This window comes from Protopterus annectens, chromosome 8.part0 (genome assembly GCF_019279795.1).
Source record: "Protopterus annectens isolate FY-2018-M chromosome 8.part0, PAN1.0, whole genome shotgun sequence".
Taxonomy (NCBI): domain Eukaryota; kingdom Metazoa; phylum Chordata; order Ceratodontiformes; family Protopteridae; genus Protopterus; species Protopterus annectens.
Genome location: NC_056741.1, coordinates 500,414,361 through 500,439,793, shown reverse-complemented (window position 1 = coordinate 500,439,793; position 25,433 = coordinate 500,414,361). Strand labels below are relative to the sequence as shown.

The 25,433-nt window shown below is 39.2% G+C and overlaps 1 protein-coding gene across 1 annotated transcript in view; it reads left to right on the top strand.

Moving 5' to 3' along the window:
• Nucleotides 1-25,433, top strand: part of LOC122808271 (melatonin receptor type 1C-like) — a 109,220-nt gene that overhangs the window by 28,157 nt on the left and 55,630 nt on the right. The window contains exon 2 of the mRNA XM_044079234.1: nt 13,043-13,264. Coding sequence (XP_043935169.1) covers nt 13,043-13,264 — 222 coding nt within the window. The remainder of the gene's footprint in view (nt 1-13,042; nt 13,265-25,433) is intronic.

Here is a 25,433-nt window from a genome sequence, read left to right as displayed (position 1 = left end):
TGTGTGTGTGTGTGTGTGTGTGTGTGTCTGCATGCACACAGTTCCACCATGTGGCTGCCATACATGGGTATCTGTGGGACAGCCACAGACTGTACCTGCCAGGCTTTACAGATCACCGTCTCTGGCCATGGATATGGTACCTATGCCTGGCAGGGGTGCTACTGACACTGTCAGGTACTAAGCCTGACTGAGTACTATCCCCAGAGGTAGATGGATGTACATTGGAGCCAGGTCCCTGCTGTGACTGTCCGAAGCCATGTGCACGTGGTCTTCTAGGATGGTCTATGGACAGCCCACCCCCAACATTGCTGGGGCTGGTACTGGCACTAAGGGAGCGGCTGTGACTTGAGGGATGTCCGCGGCGACTGCCAGCTGCTGATGTTGCTGGCATACATCCACGTCGATGTCTCACCCATCCCGCACTATCCTGACACATGGACATGACATTGCGGAGGACATCTAATGTCTCACCCCAATGTCTATCCATGATCCTCAGTGTAATTATAGATGGCACCTGCTAGGTCATGGATACTGTCATTTAAAGCGGTGTTATGTGCCCTCTGTGTCCTTAGTCCCTGTCTGGTGTACCATTCCATACATGCCTGTGCCTCCATGACAGCTTGGAACATGCGTGAGTTGTAAGACCTGTGGCACATCTGCCAGTGGCATGATGGCCAGCAGTGCTCTGACGAGAACCCCTGGACATCTGCCTATGTGGTACCCTTCCAGACATCTGGGTATGGCTACTGTGTTGGGATGCATGTGCCATAGATACCACACTGTCCTGGCCAATGCTGGCTGTACGCTGTCCCTCAGCTAAGGGCATTGGTGATGGATGATTTGGAAGTATGACTGTGTGCATGGATGGGGTGGACACTTGTGTACTGTCGATTGTTGGCTCAACGACAGACCCTGGCAAACATGCCTGTGCCTCAACACACCTATCATCATTATCACTATCATGCTCAGTGACATCAGTTTCCCTGCTAAGCAATGGGCAGACCCACGCATACACATGCAAATACGGGCAGCTATATCGGGAATAATAAAAAAAAAGGAAACTTTACATTTTAAACTTGTACAGGTATTTAGAATGTGGGGGAGTGTAGTGTTGGGTATGTAGACATTTGAGCGGACTCGCTCATTTCAGTTGACATTTGCTGTTTAGGCACTTGCAGGGGCGTGGATATTTGGACTGCTCGGCAGTCTGACACACCCCCTGCACTCTTGCATGCTCCGAGTCAGCGTGCCCTCATGAATATGCATGACTCGTTGACATCATACTTTTAGACTGCAGTGTCCATGTAAGACTTAGTTAGTCTTACACGGAGGATTAGTGAATCCTGGCCTTCATCTTTTCAGGTTTTTGTCTTTTATAATTGAGTAAAGCCTCTAAATGGCTCCTTATTTATTATTTATTTTACATTTGTTGACCGGGAGTGTCCGGCTGAACTATTCCCCCTTTTCAGCGGAAGCCTGGGGAGAAAAGCTCCAAATATATACAATGCAATAAAAATAGCAATACAGATATATTTCAATAAAAATAGCAACAGAGAAATTTGGTAGTTAAAATATGTAAGCTACATACATGCATATTGTTCACAGATAAAATAGTACTATAAACAAGAAAGAATGTTAAAAACGTAGAATAAGTTGTAAGTTTTGGTTTAAAAAGAGAGTTGAGTAAATATAAGGTTTGTCTGCAGAGTAGCAGAAACTTAAAGGGTTACATAAGAATTTCAGGGAGCAGACTATAGAAGAAGCTTTGGAGGTTGCATCAGAAGCATAGGATGACATAGTTAATGGTAAGTTTTTGTAAATTAGTTTGACTGTACTATAAAAGGTGGATAATAATCAGGGAGGGTGAGTGCAATGGCAGGACCAGTGTTTTTTAAAGTGGTCTTTGGTTGCTTGCTTAAAATTGTTTGGGGTGAGTCAGGGACCTTATTTCTAGTGGGAGTTTGTTCCAAGCCGTAAAGGGATGGTAGCTATATAAGTTACACCCTATGTTTGATTTGGGTTTATGGATTTTTAGTAGGTCTTGGGTTGAGCTTTTGAGAAGTCTGGTAGGGGAGTAGTGAGAGATGAGAGAATATAGACTTTGGCAGAAATCAGGCTGATATAGGCTGGAGTGTATGATATGGAGTTGAGATTGTAGGGATAGGTGAGGTTAAGATTGTAGGGACAGGTGGGGTAGTGCGAGCCATTTCAGGTATTTTAGGGAGAAACAGTGGTGAGATTTATATGTTTGTTGAGCTGCAAATCTAGCTATTTTCTGGTAGGTTGATTCAAATTTGGTAAGTAGGGAGGAGTTCAGATTTGTGAGCATTTGGGAACAATAGGTTAAGCATGGTAGAATATAGACAGTAGGAACAAGTGGAACAAATTTCCATGTGTTACATGCTTAGGAATGCAGGAATAACACTAACCCAGGGATCATAGGTTCATATGGTGGTACTAGGCTATCAGCCCTAGGGCCTATACAAGCCTAGCCATAACAATTCCCTGGCTATTTCTTCCCAGAATATTTACTTCCCCGGTCCCCTGCCTAGCCATACACACTTTTAAGTAGACAGACTTAGACATTTGTGCCTCCCTTTTCAAGCACTTAATAGTGCTTACCTCCCAAACCGAGCAGATCTGTACATGCAGTCCTGATGTAAATTTGTGTCTGCCCATCCAATCACTAAAGCTTAACTTAAAGTAACTCAAAGTAGTTCTTTGTTTAACCTATAGTGTTAACTTCTTCTGTAGGCTGGAAATATGTTGCTTTAAGAAGCAATCTCTCCTGTGAGTCTTGTTTATTTGGTGATGCAGATTCATGTCTCTAGTGTCAGTGTTTGTAAAGTCACTGGTGTTGCAAAGAAAGATAAGGTCATATTAATTGGGGTCTTTCATCACTCAAAAAGCAAGACACAGTTCACTTCAGTGTAGCCTATAAGTTACCGAGTATAACTCAGAGTTGTGCTAATCTATCAGGGTCGTGGAAAGATTTTTCAACTTCGATTTTCTTGGTAAGTTACCTTCAGTGCCATTCTACTTGAGCAATATCCTTTGACTTATACTTACCAAAGGGGAACTGTATTCATTTTTGAGCCCGATAAGGGAAGAGTTCAGTGGCAGGATGATTTATATGGAATACAGATATTCTCTTGAAAATCAACATGGGCAGATAGAATAATTTCCTCACTACGGTAGAAATGTGACGATCAAATGATAGAGAATTGTCCACATAAGTACCAGGTCTCCTACATCCTTGTCTATCTGAAGATGTGTGCAATATAAAACATATGCTGTGGGAACAACTTCTTACTTAATGTTATTACACTGCACATTTTTTTGTATTTATCTTGAGATTGGTAACAATACAGCAGGTAAGTGTACATTGCTGGAGCTGTTTAGTGTCATTAGATGACTGTATGACTGTGTCCAGCTTGCAGTCATCAGAAGCTTGGCCAACTACTATTGGAATGTATGCCTGCAAAAAAAAAAAAAGCCAAACAGGAGAGGGCTCAGCAGTGGCCTTGTGGTACCCCACTTGTTCCAATTTTATATTTAGAGAGGGTACCAGCAACTTTCAGAACCTGGGATCTGTTGGATATCCAGTTTGCAGTCCAGTTATTAAGATAGGAATTTACATTACACTTGTTTAATTTTTAACAACACTAACATGGGGAATAGTACCAAATGCATTTGACAGATTGAAATAAGCAGCATGCACTAATTGACTTCTGTCCACAGCCGCGGTAACTTTCTCAAAGAAGCTTACTAGGTCTAGGAGGCAGGGCCAGTCCTTTACAAAACCAAGCTGATTGAGAGCTAGATCAGATAAGTTACCTGTGTTTGCATAAATGAGTTCTGCTACGATACATTTTATGGTTTTGCATATATGGCTGGTAAGGCTGATGGGCCTACATTTGCTTGGATCTGTAGGGGGACAACAGTTGCAAAGGGGAGTCACAGTGGCTGTTCTCCAAGCATCATGCACAAACCCTGTGGATAGGCTGAGATTGAAATCTTTAGGTAGAGGTTCACATACTACATACCTGGGAGTGATGAGAATCAGTCTAGTATATCTTCTGTTACCATGGAAATCTTGGTAGTTTCAGGGCAAATTACATTTTCAGATATTCAGGTAACAATTTTAGTAGGTTGGGTAAAGGTAGCACTTACTATGACTGCTAATATGTTAATTATATCATTGATATTGGACTATTTGATATTATAGATGATTTCAGTGCATTGTCTGGCATTATTGCTTAATTTCCTGACATAACTAATGAAGGATTTGTAGTTTCCTTTGTTATTGTAGAGACCTTGTACTTGTAGGCTTGCACTCTGCTCTACATTTTCAAATAGCAGTCTTTAGTTGCTTGCTGACATGTTTCAATATGATCCTGAGAATAGGGGGCGGGGAGTTGTCATGAACTTTCATCATTTTCTTTCTTTTGTTATAAAATTTATCATACAAAGATTCCACCAGAGAGGCTTATTTCTGAACTTACCATTAAATTTAGGGTAGACAGGTGCTGCTGTTTTTATGCTGCTGTTTAGATGTTGGTAAAAGACACAGATGAATGTGGCAACCCTCTCTTTTGGGTTGATTTGTAGAGGATTGTTGGGAATTTTGCATATATTTTTAACACTTATGAATCTCCTACATATACATAACTCAAATAATACCAGAAATACAAGGTCTAAGGACCTGAAATTTGTCTGTGACTTAAACGGAACATGCTGGAGAAACAGATATGTGTCTCAGAGACTGTACCTCCTATACAACAGGCTTCCCATCCATGTGAGGCTGAGCTCATTTATTACCCATTTTATGGGCAACCTAAACCACTGGGTGGGGAATTGAAAATGTTCACTGGACCTAGCACCAATGTCCCTGATGGACAGAGGTAACTTATAAATGTTTGCCCCTTAATGTCCTGTTTGGATACAGGTCATCATTTTCTTTTGGGAAAAACGTTGCTAGTCTGAGAAAGGTCCCCTGGGTCATTAGCCTAGTAAAAAATCTATGACTCTGTGACTATAACAAGCTGAACTCATTTGCCCTATTGAATTCCCTAAAGCCAGTCTCATTGGTGGGGTAATACAATAAGTCCCTCTTAGAAAAGATGACTGACGTGGTCATATTTATCTACAGATGAAGAGACATGAGATGCAGTACAGGGAGGGGCTAGGTTGGTAAGGACTGGGTCAAGGTTTTTAGAGCTTTAGGAGGAGTGATGTTTAAGGGAAGGCTAGAATTCAGTAATTTTTTATAATGTTGCACTGGTGGTAGTAGCAAAGAAAATCTATGTGATGTGTATTGTATTTAAAAGGGAAAACATGTTAACATGGTAGTTTTCTTTTCTGTTAATGTACAATTGCCTGTGTCTTAAGTGATAATTTAATAAAGGTGTTTAAAAGATAAAAGAAGGTTAGTAGAGTCTCTAGTGGGTAGTGTTACAATCTCTCTAGAGCATCATAATTAACAAAGTCTAGGAAATGCTGAGCATATATCCATCTTATGAAGTGTAAGAGTGCCAGTTAATGCTTGGGTAATTGAAATCCCTAGCACAATGTATTTGGTTTGACATTTAATCCCCTCAATGGTGTTATGGTAATTTCTATGATCTTTGGGGAACTTTGGTTCGTGGTCTGCACTCTTGGGAGGAGAGGCTGGCCTCTGCCCTTCTGAGCTGGGAATTTCTAGTTAAAGTTTATAGTGCCTGCATATTTGAACTGTTTCTTACTGAAATTGGTACACCTTGTTTGCTGTAGCATATATTAGATCCAGGCCTGCTTAATCTAGCTTTGTTTGTATGCTTGTTGTTTGTTTGCTTGTTATTTCCCTGAAATGCTAATTCCACCTAAAACGTGGCCTTTCAGTGCTTCTGTGGATCCCTAGTGATATCTGCATTGCTTACTGTACTTATTTCCTTGTTTCACTTGAAAGAAAGTTACTGTTTGTCATTTTTGCATTTAAGTTACCTGTAACACATTGCATTTAAGTTACCTGGCACTTGCTCACTAAAGCAATTATATAAGTCAGCAGTAAAAAATTAAAAGCACTACACCCTCACAAACTCCCCTTGAGTACCTTCCCATTGGCCCTTTTTTCAATTATAAAGAAATTCCCAATACTATTCTAGCATGTCCGAAGGTCAGTTGTCAATCTCCTCTCCAGTCCAGCTGGTGAATCTGGGAATCTTGAGGCAATGTTACAACTACTTCATGTACACAGACAACCCTCTCCTCCTCCCAACAAATTCCAACACATGTGAGAGATGCAACCATATAGCCAAACTGGAGGATAAGCTCTCTCAACTCAGTACTGGTGTAACCAGTCAGGAGGAGAAGGAAACCACACTCACTACAATTCCAGTCTCACATAGACCTACCACGACAGCAAACCAAACACATAAACACACAAAAACATACACGGAGGTTCTAAATAAAAATCTTCCTAAGCAGCAGAGACCTCCAAAGCAGACACCCAAGCAACCGTTACCCCAAAACAAAACACATGCAACACATAGCTCACAAAGCCAGTGTGCTGAACAGTCACAGCCCTTAAGGCTGAACAACACACCTGATACACTTGTAATAGGTGACTCTATCGTCAGGCACACTGATGTCCCACTCACCAGGCTGAACAAGGAGAAGGTCACGGTGACCTGGCTGTCAGGCGCTAGGATCCGCCACATAACAAAAGCACTCAGGTCACTCCAAGGCAAGTACAAATATGACTCAGTCATTGTCCATGCTGGTGTGAATGACCTGAGACGTACCTCCCTGGACTACATGAAAAGAGACATAGAGGAGCACTCTGAGCATGTAGCCCAGGCCGGTATGACCCTGACCTTGAGTAGCATTTTACCCTCACCAAAAATGATGCCACAATATGAAGACAAGATGATCAATTTCAACAATTGTCTTAAGTATTGGTGTCATTCAAAGGGGATCCAATGCCTGTCAGCCTGGGATGACATGCCCGACAAGCCACGATGCTTCGTTAGGGACGGCTTACACCAGTCACCCCTGGGCTTTTGCATATTAGCAAAGGCTCTTGCTACCCTCATAGTGCCGTTTTTAGGCAAGGCTCAAAAGACAAACCCACCTCCGTAGGTATCACAAAGGATAAGAAATTAAGAGTAATGCTACTCAATGCCAGAAGTCGAAACCTCAAGATGCATGCACTCAAAACTCTCCTTAGCATGGAGAACATCGATATCTGTGCAGTAACAGAAACCTGGTTCAAGGCTCCCGACAGCACCCCAGCACTACCAGGTTATAAATCATACCATGCTTTTCGGCCCCAAACATGGACCGAACCACAAAAGGAGGGGGAGTATCGATATTCGTCAAAGATACCCACACCTCCAGATTGGTGGCACAGCACGAAGCATCAGAGACTATCCATGTGCAACTAACAGTGGTTAAAACTGCCTTCCAGTTTATAGCCTACTACAGACCACTCTCCCAAACCCAGGAACCCCACTCAGCCTTCCTGAGAACACTGGAAAATATAAAGGTCTCTCCAAACACCATTATAATGGGTGACTTCAACTACCCAAACATAGACTGGGAGCATTACTCAAGCTCCAACACCCTAGCCCAAAGGTTCTTAGAATTTATAAACTCAAATGCTATGGAACAACTTGTTACCACTCCCACAAGAGGGGAAAACATACTGGACCTGATCATCACCAACATGGGGACTCTATGCTCCAGTCCAGAATTGTATCCCTCACTGGTAAGATCAGACCATAAACTAATCTCACTGGATATTCACATCCCGACCCCACCCCCTGCCCAGAAAACCACAGTGAAAAACTTCTCTAAAGCAAATTTCACACTCCACAAAACCAAGGTGCAATCCTTCAAAGCCCCCGGGCCTGTGGAAAATACGGCCCAGACCGCAGAATCCTTTATAAACGCATTCTATGAACACCTTCAGGAATGCATGGATCATGCAATCCCAAATAAAACCAAGACCCAATCCTCCAAAGGCAGACGTCCTGTCTGGTGGACCCTAGCCATAAACAAACTATACAATAGAAGGAGGAAGCTACTACATGATAGAGCAAAATCCCAAAAAGGGAAGGCATCTCTGATCAGTATTAGCAAAAAACTACAGGCACTCATAAAATTGTCTAAGGCCAGCTTCGAGAGAAAAATTGCACAGGACACTAAGGATAATCACAAGGCTTTCTTTAGTTATGTTAGGAACCTGGGTGGGAATTCCCAGATATGCTCAGAATTAGTCCAAAATGACAAAAAATACACCAAACCCTCAGACATTGCCAACATCCTAGCTGACAGGTTCAGTGCAAACCCCCCCCTCCCCAACAAAAGGGCAAATATCTATCTCAGCAGAGTGCTGCCCCCCTGACATCTCAGATGCTCAGGTAAGAGCCGCCCTCTCCAAAGCAAAAAACACAGCATCAATGGGACCAGACGGTGTCCCAGGCTGCGTCCTACATGAACTCCAAGAAGAGCTAAACCCAAACCTAAAACTACTGTTCAATCTCAGACTTACTACAGGATCTGTACCCAAAGAGTGGCATACAGCAACAGTGGTCCCTCTCCACAAAGGTGGTGCCTCAGCGGATCCTGGAAACTATCGCCCCATAAGCCTGACTAGCTTGGTCTGCAAAGCTATGGAAAGGATCATCATGGACCTCATAAATAAAGATACTGGGGACCTACAGACACTGGATCCTACCCAGTTCGGCTTTGTTAAGGGCAGATCCTGCCTCTTAAACCTGGTTGATTTCTTTGAAACAGTCACCAAGGCCATTGACGAGGGGAAGGTGGTCCACACAGCCTACCTGGACCTCGCAAAAGCCTTCGATACAATACCCCACTCGGGCATTATAGATAAGCTCACCAGCTTAAATATAAACCCCTATGTCACTAGATGGGTTGAAAACTGGCTCAAGGACAGAACCCACATGGTTAGAATTGCTGGAGGCATGTCAGACTCCAAACCAGTTACAAGTGGCGTCCCACAAGGCTCATTCCTGGGACCTCTCTTGTTTGGTATATATTTCTCGGAGGTACAGGCCAACATGGAAGGACTGTGGCTGACCAAGTTCGCAGATGACTGCAAACTGGGCGCCATAATCGACTCTCCAGCCAACACAAGCATCCTCCAAAAGGGCCTCATAGAAACAGGCAACTGGTGCCAGAGCCATGGCCTCAAGCTAAACGCCAAAAAGTGTACAGTCATCCCCTTTGGCAAAAACAAAGTGCCCACAAATTACCACATAGGTGGTAATCCATTAAGTACAGAAGAAGTAATTAGGGACCTGGGGACCCAAGTTGACAATCTCTCATTTGACAACCACGCCAAAGTGGTTAGAAAAACATTTTATATAGCCCACCTAATCATGAAGGATTCACATCTAGATCAGGGAGGTCATCATGCCTCTTTACTCATCCCTCATCAGGCCCATAATTGAGTACAATGCCCCTTTTGGGATGTACCTTACCAGACATCTGCAGCAAATGGAAAGACCCCAAAAGTACCTCACCAAGAGGATCAAAGGGCTCAAACAGATGCCATATGCTGCCCGGTTAAAGAAACTCCAGCTCTACTCAGTGGCATACTGCCTGCTCAGAAGCGATCTGTGCCTGACATATAAAGCCATGTCCAACCCAGAATTAATGGACATGCTGCACCTCAGAAAATCCAAATCCCATCGAGCTACGCGCTTGAGAGACTTGAACCTCAGCACTGAAATAAATAGGACATGCTGGAGGGACAGCTTCATAACCCAGAGGCTTCCTTCACTCTGGAATAAAATCCCAGTCCAGGTTATACAGAGTTCCTCATTGACTCTCTTCAAGAGGAATCTTGATGAGTGGATGGGAGATCGTAGGTTTGCCCCGGGTATCACTTCTGTGTCACTGTTAGACAGAGGCACAGTATACTAACCTCAAAAAAGGGCATAGCAAAATTAATTTAAAATGGGTGGCAAAAGCCAAACACACTCTGGCTAGGCTTATAAATGCCCTAGGGCAGACATCCTAGTATGAATCTATGAACTTATGAACCTATCTGTTGATAGCAGTGAAGTAATAGTTGGATTTATTAGTGGGGGATTGGATCAACAGGAGCTCTAATTTGATGTGAGATGTTGGTATTTCTGACAAACAGAGATGCTGGAGGGCTTGAAGGAAGGAATGCCCTACTACAGACTCAATGTTGTTACTGCAAAGGGGGTCTATATTATAAGATCAATGGTTGAAAACATCGAACACCATATGGTCGACACCATATGGTCAATGTCTTCAAACATAGAACTTATAAAAACAACAAAAAAAAAAAGAAAAGAAAAAAGTACCCTAATGGGTTTAAGCAGAGAGGCAAGCCCCCCTTCACCCCCACACCCACTGCTACTTAAATATACCAACCCCAAGACTGCACTACATTTCAGTAAGTGGAAATCTCCCCTTACGGAGATTTCCATTTACACATTCAGTGTTGTGCGCTTTCGCTATTCTAGTCTAGACAATATCAGCTTCAACATTGTCGGCTTTCGAGGATATAATATAGACCCCTGCAAAGGCTATATCCCATATACAGAAACCCTGGTATGAGAGCTGTAAGCCACCCCTGGCAAAAGAGCAAGAATTTGTAATGTGTAAGGCCCTTTACACTCGACAAATATGATTATAACATAGTGGATGCTGACACATATCACATGCCCTTAGAATGATATCAACTTCTTAGCCAGTTTTCTGTCTTTATATTAGACATCATTCTTGAAGGCATGATACTACTCAAATAGACCATCTTTCCTGCTGCTAACACTCCCATAGTACGTCTCTCTTCATGTCTCTCTGGGTGCAGTGCCTCAGGTCATTCGCTCCCATATGAGCATTGAATAGGTTATGGCCATACTTGTCTGGTTTGTCTGGTTTAAAGGCCTTTAAGACTTTTGTGATATCACACATCCAATCACCCTGTTCTTGGCTATTCTGATGAGTGTGGATTCTCTAAGTCTAATTAGAGAGTCATAATATATAATACAATCAAGAGGCTCAAAATGCCACACACAGCACTAATGTTTTTGTATCCATTTCTATTTATTTATTCCTCTCATTTCATTATATTTTTCAGCCGGGTAGATCATATAAATATGATGGAATTAAGGAAATGCTTGAGATGATACAGGTGCAATCCCCCTGTAATTTATTGTTATGGGGATGACAGCATTGATAAGAACTACCATGTACTTAGGCAGATGAAACTTTGGTTTAAAGAATTAACAGAATGATTATACCCTAAGACTGCACTGCCTTTCAATAGTGACATATGAAGCAAAAGATCTGATGAAGTGCTAGAGAAAATAGCAATCTGTTTTCCTGGAATAGGTGGTAAAATTGTTATATATTGAGTTTCTGATACTGTATAATGGGTCAAGCAGTTTTGTTTACTTGCATAAAAAAATCCAGGTATCCTTCTGTATCTGACAGTGTCATCAGGTAAGTAGCAGTATAGAAGCATTTCTTATTAATCTGAAATCTAAGTGAGACTATATATCCTGAGATTCAAATAACTTACCACATATATTCTATCTCAGTATAAAATATATCAGTAAAACATTAGGTAGAAAAATACTTCTAATTTAAAAGGTTGGTAAACATTTTGGGGGATTCATTTTCCATTAATCTAAAAGCAGGATTGGTCTTTAATTTCTTCTTAAGCAATATTTTATCCTAACTTCAAAACAAACAATTATTGGAGCATATTGCACTCTTCTACACCCTACATGCTGTATGTGTTAAAGAATTAGATTGTTTGAGAGGTAAAAATATTATGCAAGAGTGGATCATCATCATCATCATCATCATCAGCTACACTGACACCTGATATTGGTTAATTTTATATATGCACTTATTATTCCGGAAGAAAAGTAAAGCTATTCAATGTGTCATCACGTGTATATAGACTCCATAATTATTTATATGCACCTTTAACTTTAAACAGCTATCTAAACCTGCAAATGCTCTATACTCCACACCATGACTTAGAGCATAAGCTACATATTTCAGCTAAGTCCCTCAAATAGTAAAAAATAACCAGGCTAGTATTGTTTATACTGTCTGCAAAGATGAATACATCTTATGCTGGATTAGTTGTGGATGCAAAAGGAAGTAGAAATAGTCTGAATTTTAAGATTTGTGGCATATTAAAGGTGACTAATATCACATTTTGAAGCACTGAGCAATTTTTACAGTTAAGAAATTATCTAGCATATAAAATCAAAATTTATTTCATGACAATTTGCACAGGGTAGAACAATACAATTCTCATTAAACAGACACTGTTTCTAATTTTTCTCTCAGGTCATGGATACTGAACAAATACAGACCTTAAATGAGTTTTCATATTCAGACTTTCACTTCATTTAACAAGTATGCAATTGTATAAGTGAGCAAGTTTGAAGAAATACGAAAAGTGTAAGAAAAAACATTGAAACACAACTCTGCTGTGCCATTGGGATTATTTGCTCAATGGAGGCTAATTTCCTTTGTGCTGAAATTCTGACACAAGAGTCTCCATTAGGAAATATCTCCTTGGACTCCACTGGGAATCAGTATTTTTGCATAAAGGAGAATACAAGGATAAGTAAACCAGGAGCACATGAAAAGTGCATTAATGGGAGATCAGCATGAGCTAAGATGGTCTGACATATAATGTGGAACAAATAATCTGCATTTTATTTTTTCTTTTCTCCACTGCTAGCAACAATCATATCTCAGTTACTTTAAAATCAGAGAATTTAATTAATATGCTGCACACATCACTGTGCTATCTAAATATTTAGTGCATCTTCATATGAAAGTATGAATAGATTGCTCATTAAATGTTTGTTTAACTTTGATTTTAGTTTAGTTTAGCCATTGTTATTACTGCATTTGAAAAGTATTTGTGTCATCTTTGTCTTACTTGGAGCTTTTCATTTTAAACTGCATTCTTTGTATACTGCATCAGAAATTATTTACTGTGTTCAATATTTAGGTTTCTTTTCCACAGATAAAAAAGAGATGATGTCAGACAATGGGTACGGCTGTAACACAAGCTGCAGTGAAAGTGATCTGAAGGGAGGCAATCATACAGACCCAGTACCGTATTGGACATCTGCAGCTGTTACCATCCTTCAGGCCAGTGTGATGAGTTTTACTATAGTTACAGATATTATTGGCAATATCCTGGTAATCATCTCTGTCTTACAAAACAAGAAGCTTCGAAGTGCAGGTAAGTATTGAGTTTGTCGATGTGCTATTTTGCTGAGTTTATTTTTATGAACTTTTGGATCTACCTAGCTTTTTGTCATTCAAATGCAAAGCAGTAGAGAGAGAAGGTATTAAAATTAAGATCTGTTTTTTTTTTAGGATACTAGCTTTGTTGCATATTATCATATGTACCAAATCAGACTTACTTTCTAGTGAACAGTGAATGGTGCCAAAAGGAAAATCTTCAGTTAGAAAAGAGTTTCAATATATCTGTTCACATTTTGTTTCTTTACACCTCTTTTAGTGTACTCTCTCTATTAACAAGCATATAAAATATTTTCATGTAATGAATTTCCAGACAGGTGTGTAATTCTGAAGCAAAGCATGCATGCACTGCACCAGAAATAATTGAATAAATACTTCATTTAGTACAACATTCAATTGATTAGTATTTAAAATACTCTCATATATTGAATTTGCCAGACAGATGTGTAGTTCTGAAGCAAAGCTTACATGCACTGGGCCAGCAATACATTAATAATTAAGAGCAGACACTTTAATATGCAGTTCTGTAATTTTAACTTTTATCCAGGAATGCAACCCCCCAAGACAATAATTATTACTCAGGTACATATTGCTTTTCTGACAAGAAACTGGTGAACATAGAAAGGTGAACTACAACATATCTGAGTTTATTTATATGCATTTGTTGTAAGTATCAGAAAGAGAATCTTTTGCTGTTATAGCACAAAGGGTTAATGCTGGAAACTTCTAATGCACCTTGCCATATTTCTTTGTCTGTATACTAACTGATTTTATGCCTAATCCTTTACAAAGGACAACTATATAGGTCATTCTCCAAAGAATGACAAATACGATATATGAATCTTAACTAGTTTTAATCCAGCCTTCAACCTACCACTGATAAATCAGGCTTATAATCCTCAGATGTGCAAGACATAACCTCGCAAACTGCAGATATTCTTCTTCTTCTTTTAGCTTTTCCCAGTTAGGGGTCGCCACAGCGGATCTTCTGTCGGCTGATGATTGGCAGTGGAGTCTTACAGTGTCGATTTGCCAGCCCAGCGCCCAACCTTCCACAGAAGGCACACACACGCACACACTCACACCTAAGGCCAATTTAGAGTATCCAATCCACCTACTGCATGACTTTGGGATGTGGGAGGAAACTGGAGCACCCGGAGGAAACCCACGTGACCACAGGGAGGACATGCAGGCTCTACACAGAAGGCACCCTAGCCGAGAATCGAACCGGAGAACCTCTTGCTGTGAGGCAGCAATGCTAACCGCTGCACCACCATGGAAAAAAGGCCTATGAAAAAAAAATCAGGAACATCTAGCTTAAAATCTGGGCATCCAAGTAACAAAAAATCTAGGCATCTAAGTAATGGAACATTTTAATAACAAATGGCACATAACTCCTCCCGCTTCCAATAGAAATGTGGGATTCTACTGAGAAACATGTTTAAAAAACAGAGAATGATAAAATCGCGGAAAAATATAAGCACATTATTAAAGTCAGTGTAAAATCTGTAGATGTTAATGAAATATACTGCAAATTTGACAACATAAGTTAATTTATTTTTGAATTTGGAAAAGGTAGTTGTAAGATCCATGTCCTCTTACTTTAAAATTATTGGCGCCACTAGTAAGGTGGTCATGTAGTGAGTTTTTTCTCTGTACAAGACACTTCAAAAATCAGATGGGATGTGGGGATTCAGAAAATTGTGTGAAGGGATAAATCAAGCCTGAAAAATAGGGACATACTTCCAAAAATAGGGGCATTGTAAATTAGGCCTGATAATAGGAACCTTCCTCCAAAATAGTGACAGTTGAGAGGTCTGAGTATTACATGGGAAAGAGTAAAAAGGTTACCAAGGCAGTGAACATTTCTTTCCTAAGACTAAAGTGGTCTCATTGCCCTCACAATTGTTAACAATTATTCTACATGTTAGAGATAAATTTTACCTTTTCTTTGAAAGGAAATTCTGTACAGATATCATAAAAGGGGTCTATATTAGAACATTGAAGTTTCAGAACTTCGAATGTTCTAATATCGAACCCTATTCAGCAAAAGCTGAAAGCATCGAACATAGAGAACTGTTCCAAAACACATACACACAACACAAGCACACCAAACAAACAGCAATCCACACACATACACCTAAAATTTTACACCTAACCCTACACTAAACTATACACACACAACTAACAATCAAGTTACCTTAACCCAAACCCTAATCCTAAGGTCCGTCACTGTCGCACACTCACCTCACCTGTGCCCTAACCCTAACTCACCTAACCCGCCCTAACCCTCACGTCCACACAATTGCACACATACCTAACCCGCACCCTAACCCTAACGAACCTAACCCACACTCATTCGCACACTTACCTGAACCCGACTCGTAACTTTCCCCCACAGTGCTGAAAATACAGAAGCAACAGAAACGGACAACCGAATTCTTTCCCAAGGAAAAAATTTGGTTTTCTGTTGCTTCAACATTTTCAGCTTTCGCTGAATAAGGTTCGATATTAGAACATTCGAAGTTCTGAAACTGTGATGTTCTAATATAGACCCCATAAAAGTGCAAGTCAAGATTAAAGACAAAATGTTTGATTAGGAAATTTAATTTAAATGGTCATAAGGCAATCTAAAATTGAAGATGCAAGAATTTTAAAATGTGTATAAAAGGAAGCAGCAAATTTGTATTTTTAATATTTAGTTCAAATTGTGCAGTTTAAGACAGTTTTATTAAAATACTATATAAGAAAGAGACATAGAACTATACTTTAGGTATGGGAAGTAAAAAAAGTACATTTTAAGAAGTGTTACTTATTTCAGCCTAATGTTATGAGCTGCTGAAAATGCACACTGCTTCTCAGGATGAAATACCCATATAATGGCTAAGGAATTACAGCAAGTTCAAAATAAAGTTTAAAAATATAAATTTTATTTTAGATTTATGTGTCAAGTATGCAAGTTGAGACTAAATGAATCAAACTCAAGACTATGGCATGATTATTCTTAGAAGTACCTAAAAACACTATGATGACTGCTAGTGTATTCAAATACATGCTGGATTCCAAAACAATTTCTGGTTAGGGTAATATTTTACCACAGGCACTTTCACTTAATAAAGACGTATGCTTCAAATCATCTAAGACAATGTGAATTCCCAAAACCCTGCGCCATAATAAAAAATTGAATCAGGTTCTCAATGATAGTCTTGGCAGTTATAACATTAAATGCTGCTGTCAAACTGACTGTGCAGTGGACGGGGGAAGGTCAGTAGCTTGCAGTATTAATCATGCTTCTCAAGCATACCTTATTATAAGGAACATGCAGTACGTCATTTGGTGTCTTAAAAGTTCATGTTCCTCAAAGTTCCATATTGAAAGGGTCTGTGTAATGAGACTGATACCCATAAAATAGATATGAGTCATATTAATTCATTACAAGATCTATTTTACAGGTAAAATCAGCATATTTTAACCATCATATGACCTTCCTAGTTGAAGTTGTTAGTAAGCAGTTTGTTTATGTTCCATATGTTGCCCATTTGTTCCACATTAGGAGTTCTAGTATTCCTTATTTTGGAGATGGAAGGTCGGGAGCTATGGCTCAAATATACAGGTGTAGCTACTGGAGAATGTGAATAAAATAAGTGTCTTCTGTGGACCACATGCATGCTTATTGTTTCCATGAGTTAATTTCCTTCAGACACAGTGGACAACTGAAATGAGCTTCACAGATGCACTTTATGCTGTGCCTGACTAATACAAGAGTATACCCTCTTTGTTTTTTTATAAATGATAATGCATACAGGTAGAAATTTCCATCTGTCCTGCATACATTCTCACACCTGCCATCTACTTACACTATGTTACCATGCAAAGACTAGGACTGTCAGTTCCACCTATATGCCATGACTAGTACTGCAGAACTCCTAAATATCAACAGTGCCAGCTTTCACATTCAGGTAGAATACTGGGGATACCCAGCATTGGAAGACTTCAGTGGTATGGGATTGTTTCAGCAGTGTTCGAACTATGCCAGGAGCAAGTAATGAGATTCTGGAATTATTTATCTAAGTGAATGTCATTACCTGTTCCTGGTGTGGTGGGTATCTTTCACAATTATGGCAATAGCATAGTGTTGGGTACTGTTATGAGCAATCTGCTGTATTATGATGCCTTACTGAGATGCACAGCTAATTCAGTCTTGGGGTGGTACTAAGGGAAGGCAGAGACACTCTGCACTGATACTGCAGTCCTTTTGCCACTGTCACATGCTTACTTCATCATTTTGTGATTAAGTTTTGAAGATTGTTAATATTGTTAGCATTACAAATATAATTATAAACTGGGACACCTAAGCAATGAGGAAGTAAGCAAGTAATGATTAAAGAGGAGGTATTTGTTTATAAATGTGAGAATTACACAGTAGTCATTAATGCAAAAAGATAGAGGAATGAATAACATTCTAGTTTCAGTATTATGAAAATTTTCAGAAGGCATATTTAAAACTCTGTTGGCACAGGTATCCTATGTACATTGCTATATTTATTTATTTATACATTTTTTCCTAGTTTCCTTAGTGGTTAATTGGTTGGATGTTTGGTTAGTTGATTGGTGGGTTGATTGGTAGGATAAGTGTGTAACTGGGTATGTGGAAAAGGACAGAACAAAAAGTGTGAAATACAAGGAAATGTGTTTCCCTTATTGTTGTTACATAACTAAACACTCAAGTGCACGTGTGTGTGTGTGTGTGTGTGTGTGTGTGTGTGTGTGTGTGTGTGTGTGTGTGTGTGTGTGTGTGTGTGTGTGTGTGTGTGTGTGTGTGTGTGTGTGTGTGTGTGTGTGTGTGTGTGTGTGTGTGTGTGTGTGTGTGTGTGTGTGTGTCCATGTAAGTGGTTATATGTGTAAGACTGATGGTAAGAAAGCGTCACATTAGCATATCATCTGCAATTAAAACTAAAGGCATATTGAGTAGTTATGCATAACCTTCAGTCTAGGGTATAAAGAATACAACCTAATACAGTTAAATTGATGATAAGAATCTGATCTTGGTGGCAATCTTAGACACAGTGATGTGTCTAAGTATGTTCCAAATAGTCTTATGTGGGACATAATACATGTATGTCATAAATGAGAATGTGCTTGTTTTTCAGAACATGTTGCCATTTATTAACATTATTTATTATTTATTTATTTATTTGACATTTGTTAACCGGGTTAGTCTGGCTGGGCAGGGAGCCCTTTTTCAGCAGATACCTGAGGAGAAAAGATCCAGGTTACATAAAAGGTATACCGTGAAAAATTAAAGCAAAACTGTAGCAAATTAAAGTTTTGTCATTATACATAGTAAAAATTGAATAGGAAAGATAAGTACATCAGATCATATTTGTAGAATGCAAATAGAGATACCAGGAATAAATCATAAATAAATGTCTCAGATACAGTATGAGATTATAAACATTAAGCTACTAAATTAACTTATTTTGAGACCAAAGTATTAAGTTCATTAATTCCAACAGCCTAGAAGTTTGAATATGACACTAAGCCATGGTACACACCATATGTTTAAATAGGCACAGTATAAATTATGATATATTATACAATGACCCGCCAATTAATATTCCAAAACATGCACGCTGATTGGTCAGCGTGCCCATTGTAAATCAGACATATACTAATGGAAAAAGGTCCGGTCGCCCAGACTTTTTCCATTACTATAAGTATTTTTTTTTTTTTTGTTACAGCAACGGAGAATGGAAGAGCTTCGTTGCTGTAATCTCGCTATGTTAAACGAGTTTAACATAGTGAGACAGCTTTTAAAAAAGCGACGGAGAAAGGAAGATCTCAGTTGCTTTTTTAAAGCTATCTTGCTATGTTAAACTCATTTAACATAGCGAGAAACCTTTAAAAAGCAACGGAGGTCTTGTTTTCTCCGTTGCTTTCACACACAGCTCTGATGTACTGCGTAAGCATACGCATGCGTAGTACATCAGAACTGCTGCAGAATACCAGACAGCTGCAGAAGGGCAGCACGGAGGCATTATACAATGCCATTATTTAAGAAAAGTAAGTAGTTTTTTTCCTAAATAATGTCATTATATAATAGCAATAACTCACTTCTGGGTGTGGACAATGCTGGATTTACCCACGGTTGTGTTTGTTTGGCCACTCTGGCTTCGCCCTTGTGACCAAACCACACCAACCGTGGGTAAATCCAGCATTACCCACACCCAGGTGTGGGTTATTGCTTAAGTAACTACACTTTCAAACACCGTAATATACACACACACACACAGTCTCTCTCATACACACACACACACACACACACACACACACACACACACACACACACACACACACACACACACACACACAAACGCACACACACATACTTTCTTTATTTGATTTGGAGGTATTTGCCCATTACAGTGCCCCATAACAAAGCAGTACTCATAGGCCACTATCACAATATTTTATTAAGGCAAAGGGGAAAGAGGGTGATTCTCATAGTATCGCATGTCATGCTGTTAAGCATGCATATAATCTTACCTACAAGTATGGAATAAGTACTCATGGTTAATAAGAAAATAAGCTAACTATAACTGAGAATAGTATTTCCCCAGATTTCTGCACCTAGTAATTATATTTTGCAAGCATGAAAAGTATGTTATACTAGTATGAGATTCAGGTGTGTGTACTAGTACTGTTTAGGAATGGTATGTGATTGTATGTAGTACATTGTAATACTACTATATATGAATCAGTACTGACTTGTTCTTATACATTGATTTACACTGTGTCCTGCACAACATTGTGGATGCACACACACACACACACACACACACACACACACACACACACACACACACACACACACACACACACTGGTTTATACTGGTCAGACTACGACTTTTAGAAGATAATAGGTATGTATATCTAGGCATGGCCATACAACACTGCAGTCTTCCTGTGATATTCAAAACATACCTGCAGAGTCTAGACATTTCTATACATTCACTTATTCTGCATCATACATGCACTCCTCTGCATCCCTTTGCTTATTTAGTTATAAATGTATGATATAATTATGCATGCATGTAGGTATGTATGTATGCATGATAAGTATTCATTTATTTGCAAGTCTATAGTAGTGGATAGAGGGGTAGAGATGACTTTTGCAGAAGCCTGGCTTTTTTACTTTCTCCTTGACCTGATATCACTGTTATGTATACTCATCCAGAGGATTAACCCATGTGAGCTAGGGCCGTCAGCTAGGATATAATGGCAAAGGTAGGATGCAGGAAGAAAGTGAATGCAGGAACTGTCACTGATACTCACAGAGGATGCCTCAACACAGGACTAAAATGGACAACCCCATACATGCTGGAGTCTTTCTAAAGGCAATGGTGGGATTACAGATGAATGGATGTCTTTAGGTGTGTCTATATATATATATATATATATGTTTAATACTAATGCAACAGCCTTACTTGAAGTACACAGCAGTAATATTATACTTTTAAAATATTGCAATTTTGATACTGTTGATTTCTCCACTCAGAAACATTGCCACATTAAGCAGGAAGTGATCCTGCAAATTATGTACGAAAGTAAGACAGTACCAAAAAAGTGCTGATAATGCTATGGGGGGGGATAAAACAAAGGGAAGACGCTAGCGAATGAAGACCATAAATAACAGCAATAACAAGAACCTAAAAGCCCTTTTCATTAATGCTAACAGGCACTTGTGCACCATTGGAAATACACTTTCTGTAACTGCAGAACATGTTCACATACTGCCTGGAGAATTGGTATAACTGGAAAAAATTGTGCTATAATAAACTTCAAGCAGGACAGTTAGTGCTGATGGAAAGTTTTGATGTACTCCAATAAAAAAGAATAAGCCAGCCATGCACATACTGACTGCATATAGAAATCTCCACTGCCACCATATTCGCATAATCTGCATCCTTAACTATTTTTTCTACATCCCACCTCGCAGTTTCAGAAACTTAGTCCTTAGCTAATGCATTCACATTGCCTTGGCTTTTCATTCATTATGACTGCAGACTTCTGACACACACCTTGCTCCACCACTCATGAACATATTAAATGAAATGAAATATCTCCTACAAGTATCTTAGTTCTCCACCAGTAATTATTCTACCATTGCCAATATATATATATATATATATATATATATATATATATATATATATATATATATATATATATATATATGTATATATATATATATATCAATGCAGTAAACTTCCCATTAATCAGAACACTCAGTCAACCAGAAAAAGATCGAACAGATACAGTACAGTATGAACAATTCAGTTTTTCATGTGTTGCACTTTCTGTTTTCCCCCTGCAGAAACATACCTAAGTTTTTAGAGTTTTAAAGTATTAAAAAGGAAGATATAATTAAATTCCCTGTCTCCCCAACCTGAGAACAAGTCAAGCCAAACAAGTCAAATCACTAAAATGTCAACACTCGCTCCATACTCACTCAGTCAGTTTGCATCAGATTACATATTCTCGCTCCAATCTCTCTCACACACACACACAGTCTCTTCAGCTTTCATACATGCATTCACTCATTCTTTCTCTCTTCAATCTCTCACACACACTATTTTTAGTTTTCATACACCTCTACGAGCTCTCACACACAGTCGCTTCTGCTTTCATACATGCATTTGCTCTCTCTCTCTCTCTCTCTCTCTCTCTCTCTATTCAGTTTATTCAATTCCAATACACCCTGCATGCCACTAAAAATCATTCCATGTGACATGCTTTCCACTGGAAATCTAAGTTAAAAAATATTATTATTACAGACAGACTTTTAATTACTGTATTTCAGTATTAAAATCCAATCCATACAGTGGTAGAGTATATGGTACAATATTTGTCAGGTCTATTTTTAATAGTAACTCTCAAGCAACCAGAAACTACTCTTAGCCAGCATCTACCAATCCCCATGGGTACTAGTTAACTGATAGTTTACTGTATACACACACACACACACACACACACACACACACACACACACACACACACACACACACACACACACACACACACACACACACACATATACACACACACACACACACATGTGCGCGTGCGCATGTGTGTGTGTGTGTGTGTGTGTATATATGTGTGTGTGTGTGTGTGTGTGTGTGTGTGTGTGTGTGTGTGTGTGTGTGTGTGTGTGTGTGTGTGTGTGTGTGTGTGTGTGTGTGTGCGTGTGTGAGTGTGTGTATTTGTCTTATTAAGACTTGTAATTTTAATAGAAGCAATGATAATTTATTAAACTTGGGGCACTATTAACAAATATTGTATAGCATAGAATACTATATTATTCATAGAAAAAATTTCACAAGGGGTAAGGTCATTTATTGGATCATAGGATCATAGCAATGGACTCTTATCCCATTGTGTAGCCATACTACTCCAAGTACGGAGAACACATGTAAATGCCTACACCATGATGGTCATACATAGTTTAACAACACAACACCATCTGTGTAAGGTCTGGTCTGAGAATGCTAACATACTGAACTCTAATCACACACACATTTTTCTTGCTGATATGTTTCTCAGCATACACAGCTGAGAAGCATGTCAGTGCTGCAGTAAAAAGAAAGAAAATCTTTTCAATGGTAAAATGTACCCCATGGTGCAAGCAACTGTGGTACCAGAACCACGCCCTTCACTGATGCCACACTATGAGGTTGTTAAATGGGATCATCATAATATTTTAATGATCCTATTGTTGCTGTTGTGCCTAATCAGTATGCATTTATTTTTACTATTCACTCTTAGGCATGACAGTGGTGCATATCACAAATGTGACAGCAGCTTAGGAAGTAAGATATAATATAAAATAACATAATTTAGCACACTAAAATACATTATATTCTACTAAGCATCTGTTCATGGATGTGGTCTGTTGTTTTGGTATAGTACACAGCATTTCCCCTTCAGGAGTACTGGTGCTCATAGTACAGCACCATGTAATATGTGAGGCTGATTACAGCAGGAGTCATAAAAATGTGTGACATCATGTCATGGATCATTCATCACATTCTGGTGAAACCTGACAATGAGTAAACCTCAGAGATCGGATTAACATGGGTCCTGCAGAGGAGGCAGGTCCAGGTCTCCTTTCTCCATGTGGTTAATGAGTCAGTATTTTATGGATCACAATTATTGATTTATTGATCCATGTTGTGATGAAACCTGTCTTAACAAAACCAAATACACACACACACACACACACACACACACACACACACACACACACACACACACACACACACACACACACACACACACACACACACACACACTTCTCTCTCTGTCTACCTATCTATGTATAGATATATCGATATGACAGACCCAAATTTAATCAAATTGTTTAAAGTCAACATCTGTTTTGCTAACACAATTTCATCAACAAAACATAGTTGACAGATGTGTGATATCACAATCTCCCTGGTTGGGGAATATGACCTTTGACTGGTATTGAGTGATCTCAGAGTCTGAATAATAATTTAGGAGGTGTGGGGTGGATGATACAGATCTGTCCATGCTTGCTTACTGTGCAGTGAGACAGAACCTGCTTTTATGTGTTTTAAGAAGAAAGCAGGGCCCATTGCAAGGTTGATAGAGACAGGATGGTATTAAGGACGTAAGTGGGGCACTGTTGCTGTCATTACAGGTAGGATTAGAGAGCCTTTTTATAGGCTGGGAAACAATTATAATTGGGGATATAAATTCTAGTATGTAAACATCAATTAAGTGGGGACCTTATGGCACTATCAAGGTACTTATGTGAACAAGGAGGTTGCTTGATATTCAGTCCAATGGATTACTGGAGGGAACTTTATACAAATTTACAATTCAGCTAAAGGGGAAGAAAGCATCTACCAGGGAGTTATTTGACAAGGAAATTGAAGAGAACAGGGTAAGATGGACCTTATGATACCCAACGTGTTTATTATGTCAGTTAGTGTTTAAGAAGTGCCCGAGGGAGTTTCATCTTATTCTTGCCTTATCATTTCCTTAAAGGAAAGGCATCTAGGACAACACAGGCAAGAATGCAACAAAAGGTTCAGTATCCATTAATGGATAATGCAATTGGAATAATTAGGGAAATGGTGAATTCCTTGGCTAAAGAGGCTATTGAGGCAGTATTTCAACTGTCAGCTATCTCCAGAAAGATGCCATTTGTTAGGGGATGCAGTATGATAGAAAGATTTATCATGACAAATCTACATCTACAGGCTATGTGGTAACATATACTGCCTTAAAAAGTTTATTAAACCTTGCAATGGGTTTGGCAGGAAGGGAACTTCATTATTTTGGACTCATTATTTGGATGAGTTTCTTACTGGGGAAAGCAGTGGAAGGTTCAGTGAGATATGACTGCTTTTTCAAAATTATGTACTGAGTTAACAGTGCCATTAGCTAAAGCAAGTTGCTCCACTCAGTATCCAGGAGTTAAAATTAAGACATTGCAAGGCAAGATTGATTTCACGCTAATAAGGGGGACGGGGGTAGGATGAAGGATATGAGGTCCCATTTAGGACTGTTGAGTGGAGAGAGGGTCTGCTTAGACTGCCATGAAATGGATAAAGAAGATGTATTGGTCCCTTTTCGGCTAACTGTTTCTACTTGCACTGCATGCCTCCAGATGGTCTGGTTAATTGAACATTTTTTTCTGAGCCCAGCAGGCGGTGGTAAAGAGATTTGGTAGAATCCAATTAATATTAGATCATTTGAAATTCAAGCTAAAATGGAGAGGACTGAAAGGCATAAGGAGGGTTGGCTATCTGTTGTCATGAATCACAGTGGTAGAGAGAGAGAGAGAGAGAGAGAGAGACAGAAAGCTTACATAGTACTGACACACTAAGGTGGAAGCAATTTAGGTCATATTGGCAAACAACTTTGGATTTTATGATCCTGAAAGGCATCTATTATTAAAGAATTTGTTTTCAGATGTAGTAATTAATTTGGTTATGACTAACAACTTGAATAGTTTGAAGACAGCCTTTGATCAGATTTGATGGAGATTAATCTGGCTTGAGATACTCTCAACAGAGTGCTTTTGACTTGGATTGCCTTGAATTTATTAATCT